This window comes from Salmo trutta, chromosome 6, assembly GCF_901001165.1.
Source record: "Salmo trutta chromosome 6, fSalTru1.1, whole genome shotgun sequence".
Lineage (NCBI taxonomy): Eukaryota > Metazoa > Chordata > Actinopteri > Salmoniformes > Salmonidae > Salmo > Salmo trutta.
Window position 1 is genome coordinate 31,713,677 of NC_042962.1, and position 20,331 is coordinate 31,734,007.

Consider the following 20,331-nt stretch of genomic DNA (forward strand, 5'->3'; position numbering starts at 1 on the left):
TCAGATTAGACTGAGTTTTCTTCAATGAGTCGGACAGGAGGGAAATACTACAGACACCCGACCAGGCCCAGATCCCCGTCATTCGCTGGAGAAGGAAACTGAGATTTCGCAGAAAAAGATCAGGGTGCCTTGTAAGGATCAAGCGACGAGTGGCTAATCTGCCTTTGCCTTCCGATCTGCTAGCTAATGTTCAATCGCTGGAAAATAAATTGGACGAACTGAAAACAAGTAAATCCTACCAACAGGACATTAAAAACGTATATCTTATGTCGTGGCTGAACGACGACATTGAGATTGTATATTATTGTATATCTCACTGGTCATCCCCAAAGCCAACACCTCTTTGGCCGCCTTTCCATCCAGTTCTCTGCTGCCAGTGACTGGAACGAATTGCAAAAATCGCTGAAGCTGGAGGCTTATATTTCCCTCAGTAACTTTAAACATCAGCTATCTGAGCAGCTAACCGATCGCTGCAGCTGTACATAGTCCATCTGAAATAACCCACACAATCTACCTACCTAATCCCCATACTGTTTTTATTTACTTTCTGCTCTTTTGCACACCAGTATCTCTACTTGCACATCATCTGCTCATTTATCACTCCAGTGTTAATCTGCAAAATTGTAATTACTTCGCTACCATGGCCTATTTATTGCCTACCTCCTCATGCCATTTGCACACAATGTATATAGACTTTCTTTTTTTCTATTGTGTTATTGAATGTACGCTTGTTTATTCCATGTGTAACTCTGATGTTGTTTGTGTCGCACTGCTTTGCTTTATCTTGGCCAGGTCGCAGTTGTAAATGAGAACTTGTTCTCAACTAGCTTACCTGGTTAAATAGGGGTGAAATAAAAAAAATAAAAAAATAAAAAAAGAATATTCAGCTGGCAGGTTACACACTATAAATCGTCAGGATAGAACAGCAGCCTCAGGTAAGACACGGGGCGGGGGCCTATGCATATATGTAAACAACAGGGACACATACAAAGCTCTCCCTCGCCATCCATTTGGCAAATCTGACCATCATTCTATCCTCCTGATTCGTGCTCACAAGCAAAAATTCTAGCAGAAAGCAACAGTGACTAAGTCTATAAAAAAAGTGGTCAGATGAAGCAGATGCAAAACTACAGGACTGTATTGCTAGCACAGACTGGAATATGTTCTGGGATTCTTCCAATAGCATTGAGGAGTACACCACATCAGTCACTGGCTTTATCAATAAGTGCATTGAGGACGTAGTCCCCACAGTGTCTGTACACACATTCCCCAACCAGAAGCCATGGATTACAGGCAAAATTCGCACTGAGCTAAAGGGTAGAGCTGCCGCTTTCAAGGAGCAGGACTCTAACCCGGAAGCTTACAAGAAATCCAGCTATGCCCTCCAACGAACCGTCAAACAGGCAAAGCATCAATGCAGGACTAAGATCGAATCGTTGTACACCGGCTCCGACGCTAGTGTAAGGTTGGTCATGGCTTACATCAACACCATTATCCCAGAAACACTAGACCCACTACAATTTGCATATCGCACCAACAGATTAACAGATGATGCAATCTCTACTGCACTCTACACTGCCCTTTCTCACCTGTACAAAAGGAACACCTATGTGAGAATGCTATTCATTGACTACAGTTCAGCATTCAACACCATATTTCCCCTCAAAGCTCATCACTAAGCTAAGGACACTGGGCCTAAACACCTCCCTCTGCAACTGGATCCTGGACTTCCTGACGGGCCGCCCCCACATCCGCCACACTGATCCTCAACACGGGGACCCCTCAGGGGTGCGTGGTCAGTCCCCTGCTGTACTCCCTGTTCACTCATGACTGCAGGCACAACTCCAACACCATCATTAAGTTTGCCGATGACACAACAGTGGTAGGCCTGATCACCGACAACGATGACAGACTATAGGGAGGAGGTCAGAGACCTGACCGTGTTGTGCAAGGACAACAACCTCTCCCTCAACGTGATCAAGACAAAGGAGATAATTGTGGACTATAGGAAAAGGAGGACCGGGCACGCCCCAATTCTCATCGACGGGGCTGTAGTAGGGTTCCAGGTTGAGTGCTTCAAGTTCCTTGGCGTCCACATCACCAACAAACTAACATGGTCCAAGCACACTAAGACAGTCGTGAAAAGGGCACGACAAAACCTATTGCCCCTCAGGAGACTGAAAATATTTGGCATGGGTCCTCAGATCCTCAAAAGGTTCTACAGCTGCACCATCGAGAGCATCCTGACAGGTTGAATCACTGCCTGGTATGGCAACTGCTCAGCCTCCGACCGCAAGGCACTACAGAGGGTTGTGCGTACGGCCCAGTACATTACCGGGGCCAAGCTTCCAGCCATCCAGGACCTCTATACCAGGGGTTGTCAGAGGAAGGCCCTAAAAATTGACGAAGACTCCAGCCACCCTAGTCATAGACTGTTCTCTCTGCTACCGCACGACAAGCGGTACCGGAGTGCCAAGTCTAGGTCCAAGATGCTTCTAAACAGCTTCTACCCCCAAGTCATAAGACTCCTGAACAGTTAATCAAATGGCTACCCAGACTTTTGAATCCCCCCCCACGTTGCTGCTACTCTGTGTTATTCTCTATACATAGTCACTTTAATAACTCTACCTGCATGAACATATTATCGACACCGGTGCCCCCGCACATTGAGTCTGTACCGTATATAGCCCCACTATTGTTATTTACTGCTGCTCTTTAATTATTTGTTATTCTTATCTCTTACTTTTTTTTTGGGGGGGGGGGGGGGTTCTTAAAACTGCATTGTTCTTAAGGGCTCTTAAGTAAGCATTTCACTCTTCGGCGCATGTGACAAATAAAATAACATTTGATTTGAATTCAACTATTAAACTTTAAGAAGGCACTCGTGTTAATTGAAATGCATTCCAGGTGACTACCTCATGAAGCTCGTTGAGAGAATGCCAAAAGTGTGCAAAGCAGTCATCAAGACAAAGGGTGGCTACTTTGAAGAATCTAAAATATATTTTGATTTGTTTAACACTTTTTGGTTACTACATGATTCCATATGTCTTATTTCAAAGTTGATGTCTTCATTATTATTCTACAATGTAGAAAATAGTAAAAATAAAAAACCCTTGAATGACTACGTGTGTCCAAACTTTTGAATGGTACTGTGTGTGACCGAGCTGCTCAAATCGGTGTTATGTAGCAAAATTAGAAATTCGATTTTTTCCATTGGATAAAAGTAGACTCAGAGCTACAAATTGGTATTTCACACACTACAACTGAGTAACAATTTTAAAGTAATACTGCTTTGAAAGTTGATACACTTGTAAACTCACTACTGAGAAAATGTTATTTGAAAGTTTTGGTACTACTACTGGAGAGCCCTTCTTTGTCTACACCCATTCAGCATCATTCACACCCTCTTAAGCTTTAGCCCCACCCATCTCTTTAAGGGTTGATCCGAGCGTTCTGTACAAACAGCAGGCAAGCACCCAAGCTAACTTGCTCGCTACTTCCAGACACAAATGAGAGAACTGCTCGCTGAACATTACTCGCCCTAGCAGAGCTGGTTAGGCTGTTATGTTATCCAGAGCAATGGTGACTGCGACTGTGTTGTCAGATTGTCAGTTCGTAAATTCAGAGAATTTCGCGTTCAGAGCGCACACTGGACACTCTGGCCGATGAGTAAGGTTGATCCGAACATTCTGACCTCACAGCGGCAGTCAAGCATCCAAGCTAACTGGCTAACATTGGCTAGCTTGCTAGCTATTTACAGACACATAATGAGAGAACACCCCACTCTGACCATTTTGTTCGCCCTAGCAGAGCTGGTTAGGCTGTTCTCATGTTATCCAGAGCATAGGTGACTGTAACTGTGCTGCTGGCAACAATTTAATTACGCTTTTTTGCCAACATTTACTGACACCGGCCATATTCAATGGGTGTTGAGCGTTGTAAATTTGTTGGTTATTCTGCGCTCTGGCATGCTCAGACAAGAGTGCTCTGAAATCGGAGTAGATGGCCAGACTGAATTTACGAACACACCCGAAATGGTTACTTGCATAGCGGAGTCTTTTGTTGCAAAGAAAAAGCCATATCTCTGTGTTCTTTTGACCATCTTTATATTTTCTTTTTATTGGCTAGTCTGAGATGGCTTTTTCTTTGCAACTCTGCCTAGAAGGCCTCATCCCGGAGTCGCCTCTTCACTGTTGACGTTGAGACTGGTGTTTTGCAGGTACTATTTAATGAAGCTGCCAGTTGAGGACTTGTGAGGCGTCTTCTTAATCAAACTTCACACTCTAATGTACTTGTCCTCTTGCTCAGTTGTGCACCGGGGCCTTCAACTCTTTCTATTCTGGTTAGAGTCAGTTTGCGCTGTTCTGTGAAGGGAGTAGTACACAGCTTTGTACGAGAGCTTCAGTTTCCTGACAATTTCTCGCATGGAATAGCCTTCATTTCTCAGAACAAGAATAAACTGATGAGTTTCAGGAGAAAGGTCTTTGTTTCTGGCCATTTTGAGCCTGTAATCGAACCCACAAATTCTGATGCTTCAGATACTCAACTAGTCTAAAGAAGGCCAGTTTTATTGCTTATTTAAATCAGCACAAGTTTTCAGCTGTGCTAACATAATTGCAAAAAGGTTTTTTAATTATCAATTATTCTTTTAAAATGATCAACTTGGATTAGCTAACACAACGTGCCATTGGAAAACAGGAGTGATGGTTGCTGATAATGGTACGCCTACGTAGATATTCCATAAAAATATATATCTGCAGTTTCCAGCTACAATAGTCATTTATAACATTAACAATGTCTACACTGTATTTCTGATCAATTTGATGTTATTTTAAAAATGGACCAAAAAAAAAATTCTAAGTGACCCCAAACTTGACCCCAAACGGTAGTGTGTATATATATTTTTTTAACCTTTATTTAACCAGGCAAGTCAATTAAGAACAAATTTTACATTTACAATGACAGCCTGGACAGAAGATCCACAATAATACCTTGTTTGTCATTAGTTTTCTACACTCTTTTAAGCATTTAAGCTTTTAATTAATGTCTGTGACAGATCAAATATATGTTTTTCTGTCATCATAGAAACACTGTCCGTAGTAATCTCTTTCAATCACTTATTTTTTCCCACCCTTATTTAGCATAGAGATCCATTTAAAGATGTCGGGGGTAACTATTTTGAAGATCTCTCATAATAACAAAACAGGTCGAGGAGCTGTGGTGATAACGAGATATCAAGCAGCAAGCTAGTGGTTGTTCATTTTCACAACTCCCTCTGGCATCTACCAAATCTAAATCTGAGAATAATGTCCTGGCTTTTCCAATCAATAGCTATTTGTGTATATCAATGCAAGAATTTGGAACCCACAACCCATGGTCATTACAGAGATCAACTGTAAGACCCTGCCCTACCTGCTGTGCTCGCCTTCTGACAGCTCATCATTGCAAAGAAATATATCTGTTCTTAATTCACTTACCTGTATTGATTAACATTTAATAAAATTAAAATAACAAAGTGGAGGGGGTGAGTCTCAGATGAACCTGACTCGGAGGCCGTGTGGCCAAAGCACTGTGGGGACTGACCTGTGGTTCGGAGAACACCTGCTGGATGTTGTTGATGGGGCCGCAGGGCACGCCTGTCCCCTCAAACCTCCTCAGCCACTCGCCTGTCACCTCTTCCAAGAACCTGGGAGCCGGGGAGGAAGAAGGAAGGGGGGTTGTGGTTTGAAGAGACCGCAAAGTGAAGCTTTCAAAATTACAGCAGGGGACGAGGAGTAGGAGGCCACAGCTGGAGCTGTTCCAGAGACACAACAACTCCAGCAGGTGTATGTGGTCATATGTAGACCCTGCACTCAGCTTCCTGCCTTGCCCTCGATCGCAGAATATCCTTAGATGGCAAGAGTGAGGCACGCTCTCTCTTCACCCACAATCCCCAGCAGTTTTTCACACACACACACACACACACACACACACACACACACACACACACACACGCATACTCGCTTACACACATGGACTTCGGGATAAAGAAACACTTGCCTGATTTGCCTTTTGTGCAGCCAGAAAGAAAAAGATTCACCCCAAAATAATACACTGCTGTCCGATAAGGCCATGTCCGAATACCCGTACTAGCGTTCTAAATAGCAGTCATTTTCGCATTTAATTTTTTTTTTTATAGTAAGTGAAAATGAAAAAAATGTGTATGCTTTAAATGCCAGGATGTCATACTAATTTCTGCTTTTGATCTAGTACAATTTGCTGGACATACTGAGGAAGAGAATCGTATTTTGAGACTCATGTGGGTCTGACCACAGCTGACAATCAGCTCTGGGGACGCACTGTACCAAAATGAACGATTGGCAGGAATCAACACAATTGTGCATTAGCTGACACATTCTAAGTAGCATGAGACTAGAATGTTATTTGTTGCTTACTTCATTCGTTTTAACTTAACAGTACATTCTACATAGTATGCAGTAAAATGAGTACACAGTATGCAGTTTAAATAAGTAGTAGACAAGCCAGATTTCAGACAAGGCCAGTGTCACGTAACGAGCCACCCTCCTCCGGTGGTGTTAGATAACGTCCCATTGCTAAATGCCTCCGATCCCATCACGCCCCTTGACCCCTTAGAGAGGAAACAGTCGACTGGTCCTGGGGCCCAACGAGTGCTTTTCATGACAAAGCGACTGGAAGGGAGGGCAGATGAGAACATCTGTGTGAGTGGTCTCCGTGTCCTGTTGCCTTTTCTCTACGCCACATCCGTTACAGGCTCTCTGGCCAAACTGAGAACTTGTAGACTTACCAAACAACACATGAATATAGATGAGGCAAGCCGCCAGCTATATTTTTAATGTTTGCCATAAGTCTGATTTTTTTTAAAAACTTTGTTTACTGTGAAGGAGGAGGCTTTACCTCTGGGAGAGGATGTGAAGCAGCTTTTGGCGATGCTGCACTCTGAGTGTGTTGCTTTTGTACTTGGGCTCGTCAGACAGATGATTCAGGCCTAGCATCTGGAAACACAAAGTCAATACTAAGTCACTTGGGAGGGATTCTGGGTGACAGTTCAGTGATACTAGTAGCACTGTGAAATACTAACCCTAATAGCAAACTTCGACAGGAAAGATTAACTAAAAGTAACATTTAAGCCCAATATGAAATTGCAAGATTATGTATTACATGCTGTTTGATAATGCATGAGGGGTCATGTTACTTACTTTGCACACTTTGACAAACTGCTTGTCGTTGCCCGCAGCCACAACCAGGTATCCATCTTTGGTTCTGAAACCCTGAAAACAAGATTCAAGGGTTTATTATTTTTACTATTTTCTACATTGTAGAATAGTGAATACAACAAAACTATGAAATAACACGAGGTAGTGACCTGGAATGATTTCAATTAACAGGTTTGCCTTGTTAAAAGTTAATTTGTGGAATTCTCTTTTCTTCTTAATGCGTTTGAGCCAATCAGTTGTGTTGTGACAAGATAGGGGGGTACACAGAAGATAGCCGTATTTGGTAAAAGACCAAGTCCATATTATGGCAAGACCAGCTCAAATAAGCAAAGAGCAACGACAGACCATCATGCCTAAAAGGCCAGCATCCCGGAGTCGCCTCTTCACTGTTGACATTGAGACTGGTGTTTTGCGGGTACTATTTAATGAAGCTGCTAGTTGAGGACTTGTGAGGCGTCGGTTTCTCAAACTACACACTCTAATGTACTTGTCCTCTTGCTCAGTTGTGCACCGTGGCCTCCCACTCCTCTTTCTATTCTGGTTAGAGCCAGTTTGCACTGTTCTGTGAAGGGAGTAGTACACAGCGTTGTATGAAATCTTCAGTTTCTTGACAATTTCTCGCATGGAATAGCCTTCATTTCTCAGAAAAATAATAGACTGACGAGTTTCAGAAGAAAGGTCTTTGTTTCTGGCCATTTTGGGCCTGTAATCGAACCCACAAATGCTGATGCTCCATATACTCAACTAGTCTAAAGAAGGACAGTTTTATTGCTTCTTTAATCAGAACAACAGTTTTCAGCTGTGCTAACATAATTGCAAAAGGGTTTTCTAATGATCAATTAGCCTTTTGAAATGATAAACTTGGATTAGCTAACACAATGTACCATTGGAACACCGGAGTGATAGTTGCTGATAATGGATTTCTGTACGCCTATGTAGATATTCAAAAAAATATATATATCTGCCGTTTCCAACTACAATAGTCATTTACAACATTCATGTCTACATTGTATTTCTGATAAATGTGATGTTATTTTAATGGACAAAAACAGTGTATATATCTATCACACACACATACAGTGCCACACACATACAGTGCCATATTCAATTGTTTATTTCGCCTCAATCTACACACAATACCCCATAATGACAAAGCAACAAACTTTTTTTTTAAATTTTTGCTAATTTATAAATAAATAAAAAACTGAAATATCACTGAATATCACTGAAAAACGTAAGTATTCAGACCCTTTACTCAGGACTTTGTTGAAGCACCTTTGGTATCGAGTGTTCTTGGGTATGATGCTACAAGCTTGGCACAGCTATACCTGGGGAGATTCTCCCATTCTTCTCTGCAAAAACCTCTCAAGCTCTGTCAGGTTGGACAGCGAGCGTTGCTGTACAGCTATTTTCAGGTCTCTCCAGAGATGTTCAGTCCCAGTCAATGAAAAATATCCCAACAGTATGATGCTGCCACCACGCTTCACCGTAGGGATGGTGCCAGGTTTCTTCCAGAAGTGACGCTTGCCATTCAGGCCAAAGAGCTCGATCTTGGTTTCAATCGACCAGAGAAACTTGTTTCTCATGGTCTGGGAGTTTAAGGCGCCTTTTGGCAAACTCCAAGCGGGCTGGCATGTGCCTTTTACTGAGGAGTGGCTTCCGTCTGGCCACTCTTCCAAGTTGTAGAAACATCAAGGATGATCAATGGAAACAGGACGCACCTGAGCTCAATTTCAAGTCTCATAGCAAAGGGTCTGAATACTTATGTAAATAAGTTACCCGTTTTTCATTTTTATACATTTGCAAAAAATTGTAAAAACCCTATTGATGCTTTTTCTTTATGGGGAATTAATTGTGTGTAGATAGCTGAGGATGTTTATTTATTTAATCCATTTTAGACTAAGGCTGTAATGTAATAAAATGTGGAAAAAGTCAAGGGTCTGAATACTTTCAAAAGCACGGTATATACAAAAGTATGTGGACACCCCTTCAAATTAGTGGATTCGGCTATTTCAGCCACAACCGTTGCTGACAGGTGTATATAAAAAAAAATTGAGCACAAAGCCATGCAAACATTGGCATTAGAAAGGCCTTATGAAGAGCTCAGTAAATTTTAACAAGGCACCATCATAGGATGCCACCTTTCCAACAAGTCAGTTCATCAAATTTCTGCCCTGCTAGAGCTGCCCCAGTCAACTGTAAGTGGGTTGGCAAGTAGCCTAGTGGTTAGAGCATTAGGCCAGTAACCAAAAGGTTGCTGGATCGAATCCCTGAGCTGACAAGGTAAAAATCTGTCGTTCTGCCCCTGAACAAGGCAGTTAACCCACTGTTCCCCGGTAGGCCGTCATTGTAAATAAGAATTTGTTCTTAACTGACTTGCCTAGTTAAATAAAAAAAATATCATTATTTTAATTTTTTTTAAAGTGCAGTTATTGTGAAGTGGAAACGTCTAGGAGGAACAACGGCTCAGCCGCGAAGTGGTAGGCCACACAAGCTCATAGAATGGGACCGTTGAGTGCTGAAGTGCGTAAAAATCGCCTGTCCTCGGTTGCAGCACTCACTGAGTTCCAAAGTGCCCCTGGAAGCAACATCAGCACAAGAACTGTTCGCCAGGAGCAGTGGAAACGCCTTCACTTCACCATCTGGCAGTTCAACAGACAAATCTTTGTTTGGCGGGTGCCAGGAGAACGCTACCCACCCCTATGTATAGCGCAACTGTAAAGTTAGGTGGAGGAGAAATAATGGTCTGGGTCAGTTTTTCATGGTTTGGCCTAGGCCCCTTAGTTTCAGTAAAGGGACATTTTAATGCTGCCGAACACAATGATGTTCTTATCGATTCTGTGCTTCCAACTTTGTGACAACAGTTTGCGGAAGGCCCTTTTCCCGTTTCAGCATGACAATGCCCCCATGCACAAAGCGAGGTCCATACATAAATGGTTTATCGAGATCGGTGTGCAAGAACTTGACTGGCCTGCACAGCGCCCCGACCTCAACCCCATCAAAACACCCTTGGGATGAATTGGAACGCCGACTGCGAGCCAGGCCTAATCGCCCAACATCAGTGCCCGACCTAAATAATGCTCGTGGCTGAATAGAAGCAAGTCCCCGCTGCAATGTTCTAACATCTAGTGGAAAGCCTTCCCAGAAGATTGGAGGCTGTTATAGAAGCAAAGGGGGACCAAACCCATATTAATGCCCATGATTTTGGAATAAGATGTTCGACGAGCAGGTGTCCTCATACATTTGGTCATGTAGTGTAGTTTAAGGAGCAATACATTGGAGAGACTGATCTGTAATGGACAAATAAATGATGGCAGAGAAGCAGGGAGAGTGGTTATTTTGTTTTAAAATTATTGCTTTGGTTAAATCCCGGTTTCTTCAGTCATTGACTAAGGCCAACATTAATTTTATGCAACAATGTTCGTTGTAAGTAGATGATTATTTAACTAGAGCATTATCATGCTGAAACATGAGGTGATGGCGGCGGATGAATGGCACAACAATGGACCTCAGGATCTCGTCACGATATATCTTTGCATTCAAATTGCCATCGATAAAATGCCATTGTGTTCGTTGTCCGTAGCTCATGCCTGCCCATACCATAACCCACCATGCGGCACTCTGTTCACAATGTTGAAATCAGCAAACAGCTCGCCCAAACGACACCATACACGTGGTCGGCGGTTGTGAGGCCGTTTGGACATACTGACAAATTTTCTAAAATGACATTGGAGGCGGCTTATGGCAGAGAAATGAACATTCAATTCTCTGGCAACAGCTCTGGTGGACATTCCTGCAGTCAGCAGCCAACTGCAGGCTCCCTCAAAACTTGAGACATCTGTGGCATTGTGTTGGGTGACAAAAATGCACATTCTAGAGTGGCATTTTATTGTCCCCAGCACAAGGTGCACCTGTGTAATGATCATGCTGTTAAATCAGCTTCTTGATATGCCACACCTGCCAGGTCGATGGATTATCTTAGCAAAGAAGAAATGCTCACTAACAGGGATGTAAACAAATTTGTGCACAACATTTTAGAGAAATATGCCTTTTGTGCATATGGAACATTTTGGTATCTTTTACGTCAACTACTGAAACATGGAGCAAACACTTCACATGTTGCATTTATATTTTGGTTTCGTGTAGTTATATAGTTGTTTTGAGTGGAACACCCCTTTAAGGTTTAGTAACCCCTCTAAAAGTTCTATGCAGATCCAGAGCAAGAGACCATGAGTTCACCATCCAGATGTTCTCGGGGGAACCAATCAGGCTACTGATCTGGACATTACTTGGTTCGCTAAATCACAGAGACACTCAATGATATGGTAACAGGTATGGAGGACAAAACAACAGATGACAACAAGGAACCTCTGATCCTTGAACCGAAACTTCCTTGAGAGTTCGGTGGAGATCCAGTAGTTTCTTTCCCAATTCCCATACACTACTTCAAGAGACAAAACAGTCATCAACTTCGCTCTTTCAGTCTTGCATTTGTTGACAGTGCCGTCTCAACGGGGAGTGATTTAAAAGACATAACCTTGCAACCACCCGGCTACCCCTCAAGTTTTGTCCACCCACCCTCACTCTGGAGTAAATCAAGACATGCTTCATTGTTTGTCTGGGGTGATACACCTTAAAACAAAGCTTTGATTCATGTTGCTATCCCCTTTTAGCCCCCACATTTTCGCAGCTCATATTCCATGCCAGCCAGTGGGACAAAAGGGAACTAGGGAACAAAGTGCACAGACAGTGGTTAATGAGATTTTGTTTTGACAAACTTTTAGCCATCAGATCAAATTATTTCAAATTAAGGAAGGGGAGCGATGGAGGACTGTGGCAGAAAAGAGGGGAGACAAACCAGTTTCCCACTGGGCCTAGACAATCGCCCTTTAAACTGCTCTGTAACACTTTAGACTCAGACAGCTCTGTAGACAGACAGGTCAGAGAGGCATCAAACTGGGCCTAATGCAGGTTCCCTCGATTGTCCTCCCACCAGGGCACCTCACATGCTGGCATGAATCCTGAACGGGAATGGACAGCGAGGAACAACAGTGTTAAAATGGAGTCGTCAGTTTCCGTGGCTCATTGGACAATAGGCTAAGCTCACTTCACTCACAGAACAGCCCAATGGTTTGGTTTTCATGATAATAATGAATTATGAAATATTTAATAAAAAAACAAGCATGAAATATTTCATAAAAAAAACAACATTGAGAAAATATGGAATATGAACTCAATTACAAACCTGGACAACCTTTCACATACCAACAACTGGTTTCCTTAACAAAATGTATTATCCCTCTGAATGGGCCACAACCCAAAATAATCCTCCAGTCCCATAATCCCCATGCTACATCATATATAATAGGTGAAACATTTAATTACCAGAGTGTTTGATGTTGTCAATTTTGCTAAGTAACCTGAAGCCCAAGCACCCCCCCCCCCCCCCAAAAAAAATAACTAGACTCTTGGTACTCATTCGAATGACTTAGTATCTCGTTTGAATGACAATTGTTATTTTGTCAAATTAGGTCTCATTTGTTATGCAGCTTGTCAAACCGTGTAATGATAGTTGCAGCCATTCATTCACTGATTCCATCCATTGATATGAATATTCAGTGACAGTTCTTTGATAGCCTAAAGCAGGGCTTATTTTGTATGCCAGAGCATGTAATTGAGAATAATTCGAGCAGATTTAAAAAAAAATGGTGTTGGCCTTCTCTCCCATTCCAATTGTGCTCTGGTACTGCTCAGCAACAAGCTCTGGGAATGCTATGTCTAGGATTTTTCATTTCCTTTATCACCATTATTTTAATTAAGCCCATTTGTTTGTAATTATTTATCCTACCCCACCCACAATATCTATATCTACTTTATATTCTACTTTCTAACATTAGGATATGTAGTTTCTATTTTGAAGGACTTCAAATGTATTAACAGAGGTTTTAGGTATGCAATACATAGGCTACTGTAATTATATATATATATATATATATATATATATATATAAATAAATAAATAAAACATTTTTCTTGGAATACTAACACCATAATATAAATCAATTAAGCCAAAACATCTTAAATAAATTGTAAATAATAAAAGGCCAGTATTCATTTATTTTCATAAATAAAAGGGAATAAATAAACTCAAACTGCAGCGGTCAAATGATTTGCGCACAGAAGCAAGCACCAACAAGCTTCACATGTGCATTGAGTGTGGGAAATGTGCTCTACAAATGAAATGGCTGTAGCAACCATTACACGGTCTGACAAGCTGCAAATGAGGCCTATTAGACAAAAAACTAATTTGGTCATTCAAATGAGATAATAAGTTATTCAAACGACTTAGTATCTTGTTTGAACAACTTAGTATCTCCTTTGAAGGACTAAGTAAAAAGTTGTTCGACTGCGATAAAGTCGTTCGACTGAGATACAAAGTCGTTCCAATCAAGATACGTTTTTTTTTTTAAATTAGGTAATTTCAAGAGTCTACACTTATTTTTTTTATTTATTCCTTGGGCATCAGGGCTTAAGTGAGTCTAGTAGTCTGTTTTTTGAAACTGAGAGACTATGGCAACTGTGACTAGATATGGAGGTAACAGTATCTAACCATTAAGGTTTGGAGCTGAGCTGGGACGAGAAGCAGTGGCGGTTCTAGACCATTTCAACTGGGGGGGCCAGATGTACTGTTAGAGGGGCCAGTTACATTAGACGTTATTGTTGTCATATCGTTTTCTTCACTGCATTGCAAAAGACCATGTTCATAATCATTCAACAATTTATTTGCATTTCAATTATAATTTTCATTTGCATGACATATTCAGTATCAGGTCACATCAACTGTATTCTCTGGTTTTTGTGGGTTTTTTTGCAAAAAGATCAGCAAATTCATCTAGACTCAAGGCCTTTGCCCTCCTTGACTCAATACTTAATACACCTAAATTGCTTAATCTGTCATCTGACATTGTGGACCCGAGATACGTTTTCACCAGCTTTAGTGCAGACTCTGTTCACAAGAAGCAGTACTAACAGGGATAGAAACAGCTATCTTGCACAGTTTAAAGAGCTCAAAGAAAACTTATTTATAAGGCTCAATGAATAATGCCAGCTCTACTACACTGGAGGGTCTCTGCATGCCACTGTATTTTCCTTTCTAAAATTCTTCTGAACTGATGTAGTTCATGCCCCAAGTCCTCAATATTTGATTCATACATTCTAGCAAATGGAAACAGGGACTTCTCTTTGAGAAACACATCACTTGTAGGGTTTAGAGTTTGGATGCCATTCATTATGTCACAGTTTTTACTAGGGAACCTTCTGTTAAGCTCATTGAGCATATGATCTAAAACAGGGTAGAAAAGGGTTGTACGAAAACTACCTTTTTCTTGTTCTGAATCTGACCCCCTGTACTGAGTACAATCTCCATTAAATTGAGAGCTTAGCTTTTTTGATCGTTTTGCAGGGGGGTGTATTGCAGTATCACATTGCTCAGCTGTGTTCAACACTTCATTCCATATGTCATAAAAAAATTGCTCATCCCTGTACTCATCCAAAGTTTGAACTAAGGCTTCAACTAAATCAACAGCATTTGACAGGTCAAGTGATGAAGAATGTAGCATATCTCATAGAAATGTTGCTTCTCCAAACACTTTACGGAGTGTAACAAGGCACACAATGAATTGTAAATCTATCTGTGCAAGCAGACCTCGTGCCTCAACAGATCTGTCACCATTGTGTTCTTGGACTATGTCTTGCAGGACTCGCTTAATGGCAGGTAATCTATCCATAATAGTATGTAGAGCCATATATCGACATGCCCAGCGAGTGTCACTTAGTCTCTGAAGCTCTCTAGGTGCACCTCTTTTTGTATGCTAAGCCATTTTTGATGCACATATGACCCAGATGTGAAGACGTAAAGTCTTTCTAGTTAGAAGAACTGTCCTACCTCAGGGACAGCTTTGACTGTATCCACTAAAACGAAGTTTAGACAGTGTCCACTGCAGTGGATGTAAAAGGCATGCTTTGCTTGTTCTTTAATGCGTGCCTGGACACCTCAATGCTTGCCACTCATAACGGAAGCACCGTCATATGCTTGGACTACTAGGTTGTTTTTGTATTCAAGACCATGACTTTCTAATATGTGTATGATTTTGTCAGTAAGCCCTGCTGCATCTAGTCGATCAGCCGATTCAAAGTGGAGAAAGCTCTCATGGACAGCTCCTCTGAAATAGTACCTGAGTACTAGAGATATCTGCTCTTTTTTTTTTTTTTTTTTTTAATACATCTTTTGTTTCGTCTGCCATTATGCTAAAGACCTCACTGTCTTTCACTTCTTCTATCATTTTTATTCGAACCATGTCTGCCAAACAACTCAAGAACCTCATTCTGAATCCCTTTGCTTTTGCATGTTTTGCATTATGAATGGAATTTAACCTTTTTTTCACAGTTGTCATGCTTAGCAATTGTTTCTAGGATTGCCATGAAGTTCCCTTTATTATCTGACTCTGCAGACTCATCGTGTCCTCTTTGTGCAATGTTTTGTGTGGCTGTAAGTAGTGGTACTTCTCCTATTGTTTTAATATAGTCCCGATTTTCTTGAACCTGTTTGTTGTGTTCCTTGTTTAGGGCATTTACCAGTGTTGCATTACTTTTTACAGCTTTCTGATAGTCTCTCCATGTAATCATTGCTTGTTTGTGCCGCTCAGACCTTGCATGAATTGCAAATCCCCCCTCTTTGTAAGTTGCCTTCTTCCAGTTGTTAAAACCCAATTGTGACTCAAATAGTCTCTGAGACTTTGGGAGGGCTAAAATGCCTGCAGGAGTAACAAAACACAGAGTCAGATTCTTTTGAATATTCAAGCCAGGGGTGGATATGGTACCAGGCCGCCTTGAAGCTCCTCCTCCGGTCCCCCATCAGAGTTCTTGGGTATATGTTCATCATTGGCTGCACCGGTGGTTCCTCCCAGGATTTGCTGATATCTGCCAAAGAAAAAAATATATAATTAAAAGTATCTATTTGGGTAATTTTAGATATACCATTGCCATCAGGCAACTACTGAAATCCATCTGATATCTGTATCACAAGCCCAATAGCATGTTAAATAAGAATTCATTTCAATCACAAACCGACTCATTTCTATACACCATATAAACTGACTAATTGCACTGCTTTACAAGTAACTACAGATTTACTCAACATCACAAACCTGATGGTCCACTGCTTGTGGACGCACAAGGCTCCTCTGTTGGTGTCTCACTCTCAGCCTCTACCTCAGTCTCTCCATCTGTCTCACTTTCCTGCTCTACTATGCCTTCACTCTCAGTCTCTCCAATGGACAAGTCTTCCTGCTCTCTCTCTGCAGGCTCTCTGCTCTCTCTTGCTCTCTCCACACCTGAACCATCTGGCTCTGTCTCACTGTCTACCTTGTCTTTTCTTTGGAAGAAGGACATGATGTCCTTTCTCTTCATTTTGGTGAAAACTAAAGAGCAAAAGCAAATGGGGACCACGCTTATTAATTCATTTACTTAAAATAACTGACTTGCTAGGTAACTACCCTTTATGTCTAACCGTTTTACGTTACAATGCGTTTACGGAGTGTGGTTTAAGTAAAAACATTCAGATCATATATTTTACCCTCTTTCATACTGCCACAAAGAAACAAACGGCCAGATTAAGATAAGCTGATCTAACGTTACACTTATGTAATGCATTTAATACAAATACAACAAACAATTTTACTCACCTCTATATTTCCTTCTTTGTGCTTGAACTATAATATTCATGCGGAATTTCTTACTTCTGAATAGAAAAAAAACTTGCAGATGCATGTGGTACGATACTGTTGTGTTCCACCTAAAGCCGTCCCTCTAGAAAATGTGTGGGTTAAATTAGTGTTCCGTGCTGCCACTGTCTAATAACGAATGTAAAAAAAGAACGATAGCAATAATTAGTTACATAAAAATGAGTGGTACTGCTTGCTTTGATTCCAGGTCGTCTTCTCAAATGACTCATGAGAAGTCTGAGGCAAGCTCAGTCTCTGGCAAAGGTGAAATTTGTTTTACCGTTGTCTTTACACCTGAAAAGGTTTTGGAAAATAGGTTTTTCCAGGATGCAGACGATATGTGAAACCTCTATGTAAGACCTAAATTACTTTGATTGGCATTCGAGTCATGACACATTATTGTAATGAATTGAAAATAACTGCAATTTAGATACAAGGTTTTTCCAAGGACAATATGTGCCACAGCCTGCCACTTACAATGTAATTAAATTTGACAATATTCTGTTTTCACTAGTACAACAATAGGCTGTCAAATCATCCACTGCAATAATTATCTGGGTTAAGATGCAAATCAAAACTATAATGACGATATAATCTTAATGATATAATCTTGAAGCCAATTCATAACAGCATGGGACTGAATACGGAAGTAAAGCAGAAGAGGTCATCACTTTACATCAGATTGTGAACTGTGTGCAGACAAAGAGCACCAGATGAAAGAGAAGGCTGCAGAAACTGTTTACTATGAAGGTCCTTCTGAAGTCTCCCACTTCTGTGGAACGAGTTTAATGTCTCTCCTCCTCCTCCATAAAAGTCACTAGTCAATGCTACACACAGCTACGGGGCAAAGAGTTAAAAACAAGAGGAGAACCCATCTCCTTGATCCTAAAACCGGATACCCCGTTAAGCAGGCCGCATCCCCTCTCATTTGTGGACCGGAACTGGCCACACTGCACATAACACAGCCCAACCATAATCCAAACCAAAGCCACTGTTTCATCCCAGGCACAAGAGAGAATGGCATTATGGGTAGAGTGTACACTAGGGAGTGCCGCTACAAGGGCCACTCATTGGATCAAAGATACAGCCTCTGGCCTTAATATCATGTTCACACAATAAGACCCAACCCAATGAATGTACATTCTCCCTCCTACTAAAAACAGATGTGCGGGGACATAAACTAAACATGTACTGTATATCAACACTGACATTCAGAGAAAATAATATAGTTAAATTCTCAAACTGGCAATATATGCATGTAAGACATGCACAGAAGCATTACAGAAGCAAATACGCACAAACAAATCCATAACATTTACTTATTTAAACATACAGAATCACAACAATCATGCATATTCCCACACACTAACACATCACATTGATATACATTTTCCTTCTTTTATTATTCTATCCCAATACGGAGACCAAACGGTTGTAGGAAAAATATAAATTATGGCCATTCCCACAGTAGGCCTACTTGCGGTGAGTAAAACGCAGCTATCGAATTACATGTAAATGTCAGATGGAAAACCCACATTATTAATTTTCTGATAAACCAAAAAAAAATCTTTCTGTCCACAGATATGCCTTATTTTGTGGGCACAGGCACTTAATCAAACTCCAATACCAGAATTAAAACAAAACGCATGATCCCTCTTGTGCCATAATAAAATATACGGCTGACTAAATTTGGCACAATGTCCTTTTCTGTTTGTAAATGGGTGTTCTAGTTGAGAAGACCTCATATAAGCATATTACAACCAACTGGTCTGTTACAAGCAGGTAAAGATGTATTTTTCATGACAAGATGAAGACATTAGGGGAAAGACAGCACCTGACCACAACTTCATAAAACGCACCGCAATCATGTAATTTTAACACATTTTGCATGCCTATGTGGGTTTATGTACACCACAAAATTAATAACTTAATTTTAGTCTGAAAATGCAAAAAAAAAAAAAAAAAAAAAAAAAAAAGAATTCTACATCGATAAAATATCATTCCTTCCTAAAGTACTTGACAATATTGCTTTGCTCTCATACATGGACACAAACACAGGAGATATGTTTCAAAAAGAGGCATCGATTATTTGCTGTGTTTGGGCAAGACCTGACCTATTGTGCCGGAAAACATGTATTATCACTAAAGGCTCAAAATCCAGAAAAATTATCCAGACAAGTGGCAAGGTTTGGACCAACTCTCCACCCATTAATCTGCAGTTAATCTCCCCAAGAGTAATCACAACAGCAAAAAGGAAACCAAAAGAAACAGAAATCAAAGCTGAACTGGCCTGGCCGGCTGGCATTTATATGAATCCATTGATGCATCTCCAACATATCGGTCATTATAACAACATTACACAATACCAGTCAAAAGTTTGGGTTTTTCTTTATTTTGACTATTTTCTACATTGTAGAATAATAGTGAAGACATCAAAACTATGAAATAACACATATGTAATCATGGAGTAACCAAAAAGGTATTAAACAAATCAAAATATATTTGAGATTCCTCAAAGTAGCCACCCTTTGCCTTGAAGACAGCTTTGCACACTTTTGGCATTCTCTCAGCATTCTCTCAACCAGCTTCATGAGGTAGTCACCTGGAATGCATGTCAATTAACAGGTGTGCCTTGTTAATTTGTGGAATTTCATTCCTTCTTAATACGTTTGAGCCAATCAGTTGTATTGTGACAAGGTTGGGGTGGTATACAGCAGATGGCATTTTACCAAATAGGTCTAAGTCCATATTTTAGCAAGAACAGCTCAAATAAGCAAAGAGAAACGACAGTCCATCCTTACTTTAAGACATGAAGGTCAGTCAATCCGGAAACATTTCAAGAACTTCGAACATTTCTTCAAGTGCAGTCGCAAAAACCATCAAGCGCTATGATGAAACTGGCTCTCATGAGGACCGCCACAGGAAAGGAAGATCAAGAGTTACCTCTGTTGCAAAGGATAAGTTCATTTGAGTTACCAGCCTCAGAAATTGAAGCTCAAAAAAATGCTTCAGAGTTTAAGTAACAGACACATCTCAACATCAACTGTTCAGAGGAGACTGCATGAAATCAGGCCTTCATGGTAGAATTGCTGCAAAGAACCCACTACTAAAGGCCACCAATAAGAAGAGGAGACTTGCTTGGGCAAAGAAACACGAGCAGTGGACATTAGACCAGTAGAAATCTGTCCTTTGGTCTGATGATTCCAAATTTGAGATTTTTGATTCCAACCGCCGTGTTTTGTGAGACACAGAGTAGGTGAATAGATGATCCCCACATGTGTGGTTCCCACTGTGAAGCATGGAGGAGGTGTGATG

The 20,331-nt window shown here is 40.9% G+C and overlaps 1 protein-coding gene across 2 annotated transcripts in view; it reads right to left on the reverse strand.

Moving 5' to 3' along the window:
- The window catches only part of LOC115195861 (succinate--hydroxymethylglutarate CoA-transferase), a 205,227-nt gene that overhangs the window by 133,754 nt on the left and 51,142 nt on the right, over positions 1-20,331 (reverse strand). For both annotated transcript variants that reach the window (XM_029756179.1, XM_029756178.1), the window contains 3 exons: positions 7,218-7,289; positions 6,916-7,013; positions 5,584-5,686 (listed from right to left, as the gene is read on the reverse strand). In XM_029756179.1, the coding sequence (XP_029612039.1) occupies positions 5,584-5,686; positions 6,916-7,013; positions 7,218-7,289 (273 nt within the window). The remainder of the gene's footprint in view (positions 1-5,583; positions 5,687-6,915; positions 7,014-7,217; positions 7,290-20,331) is intronic.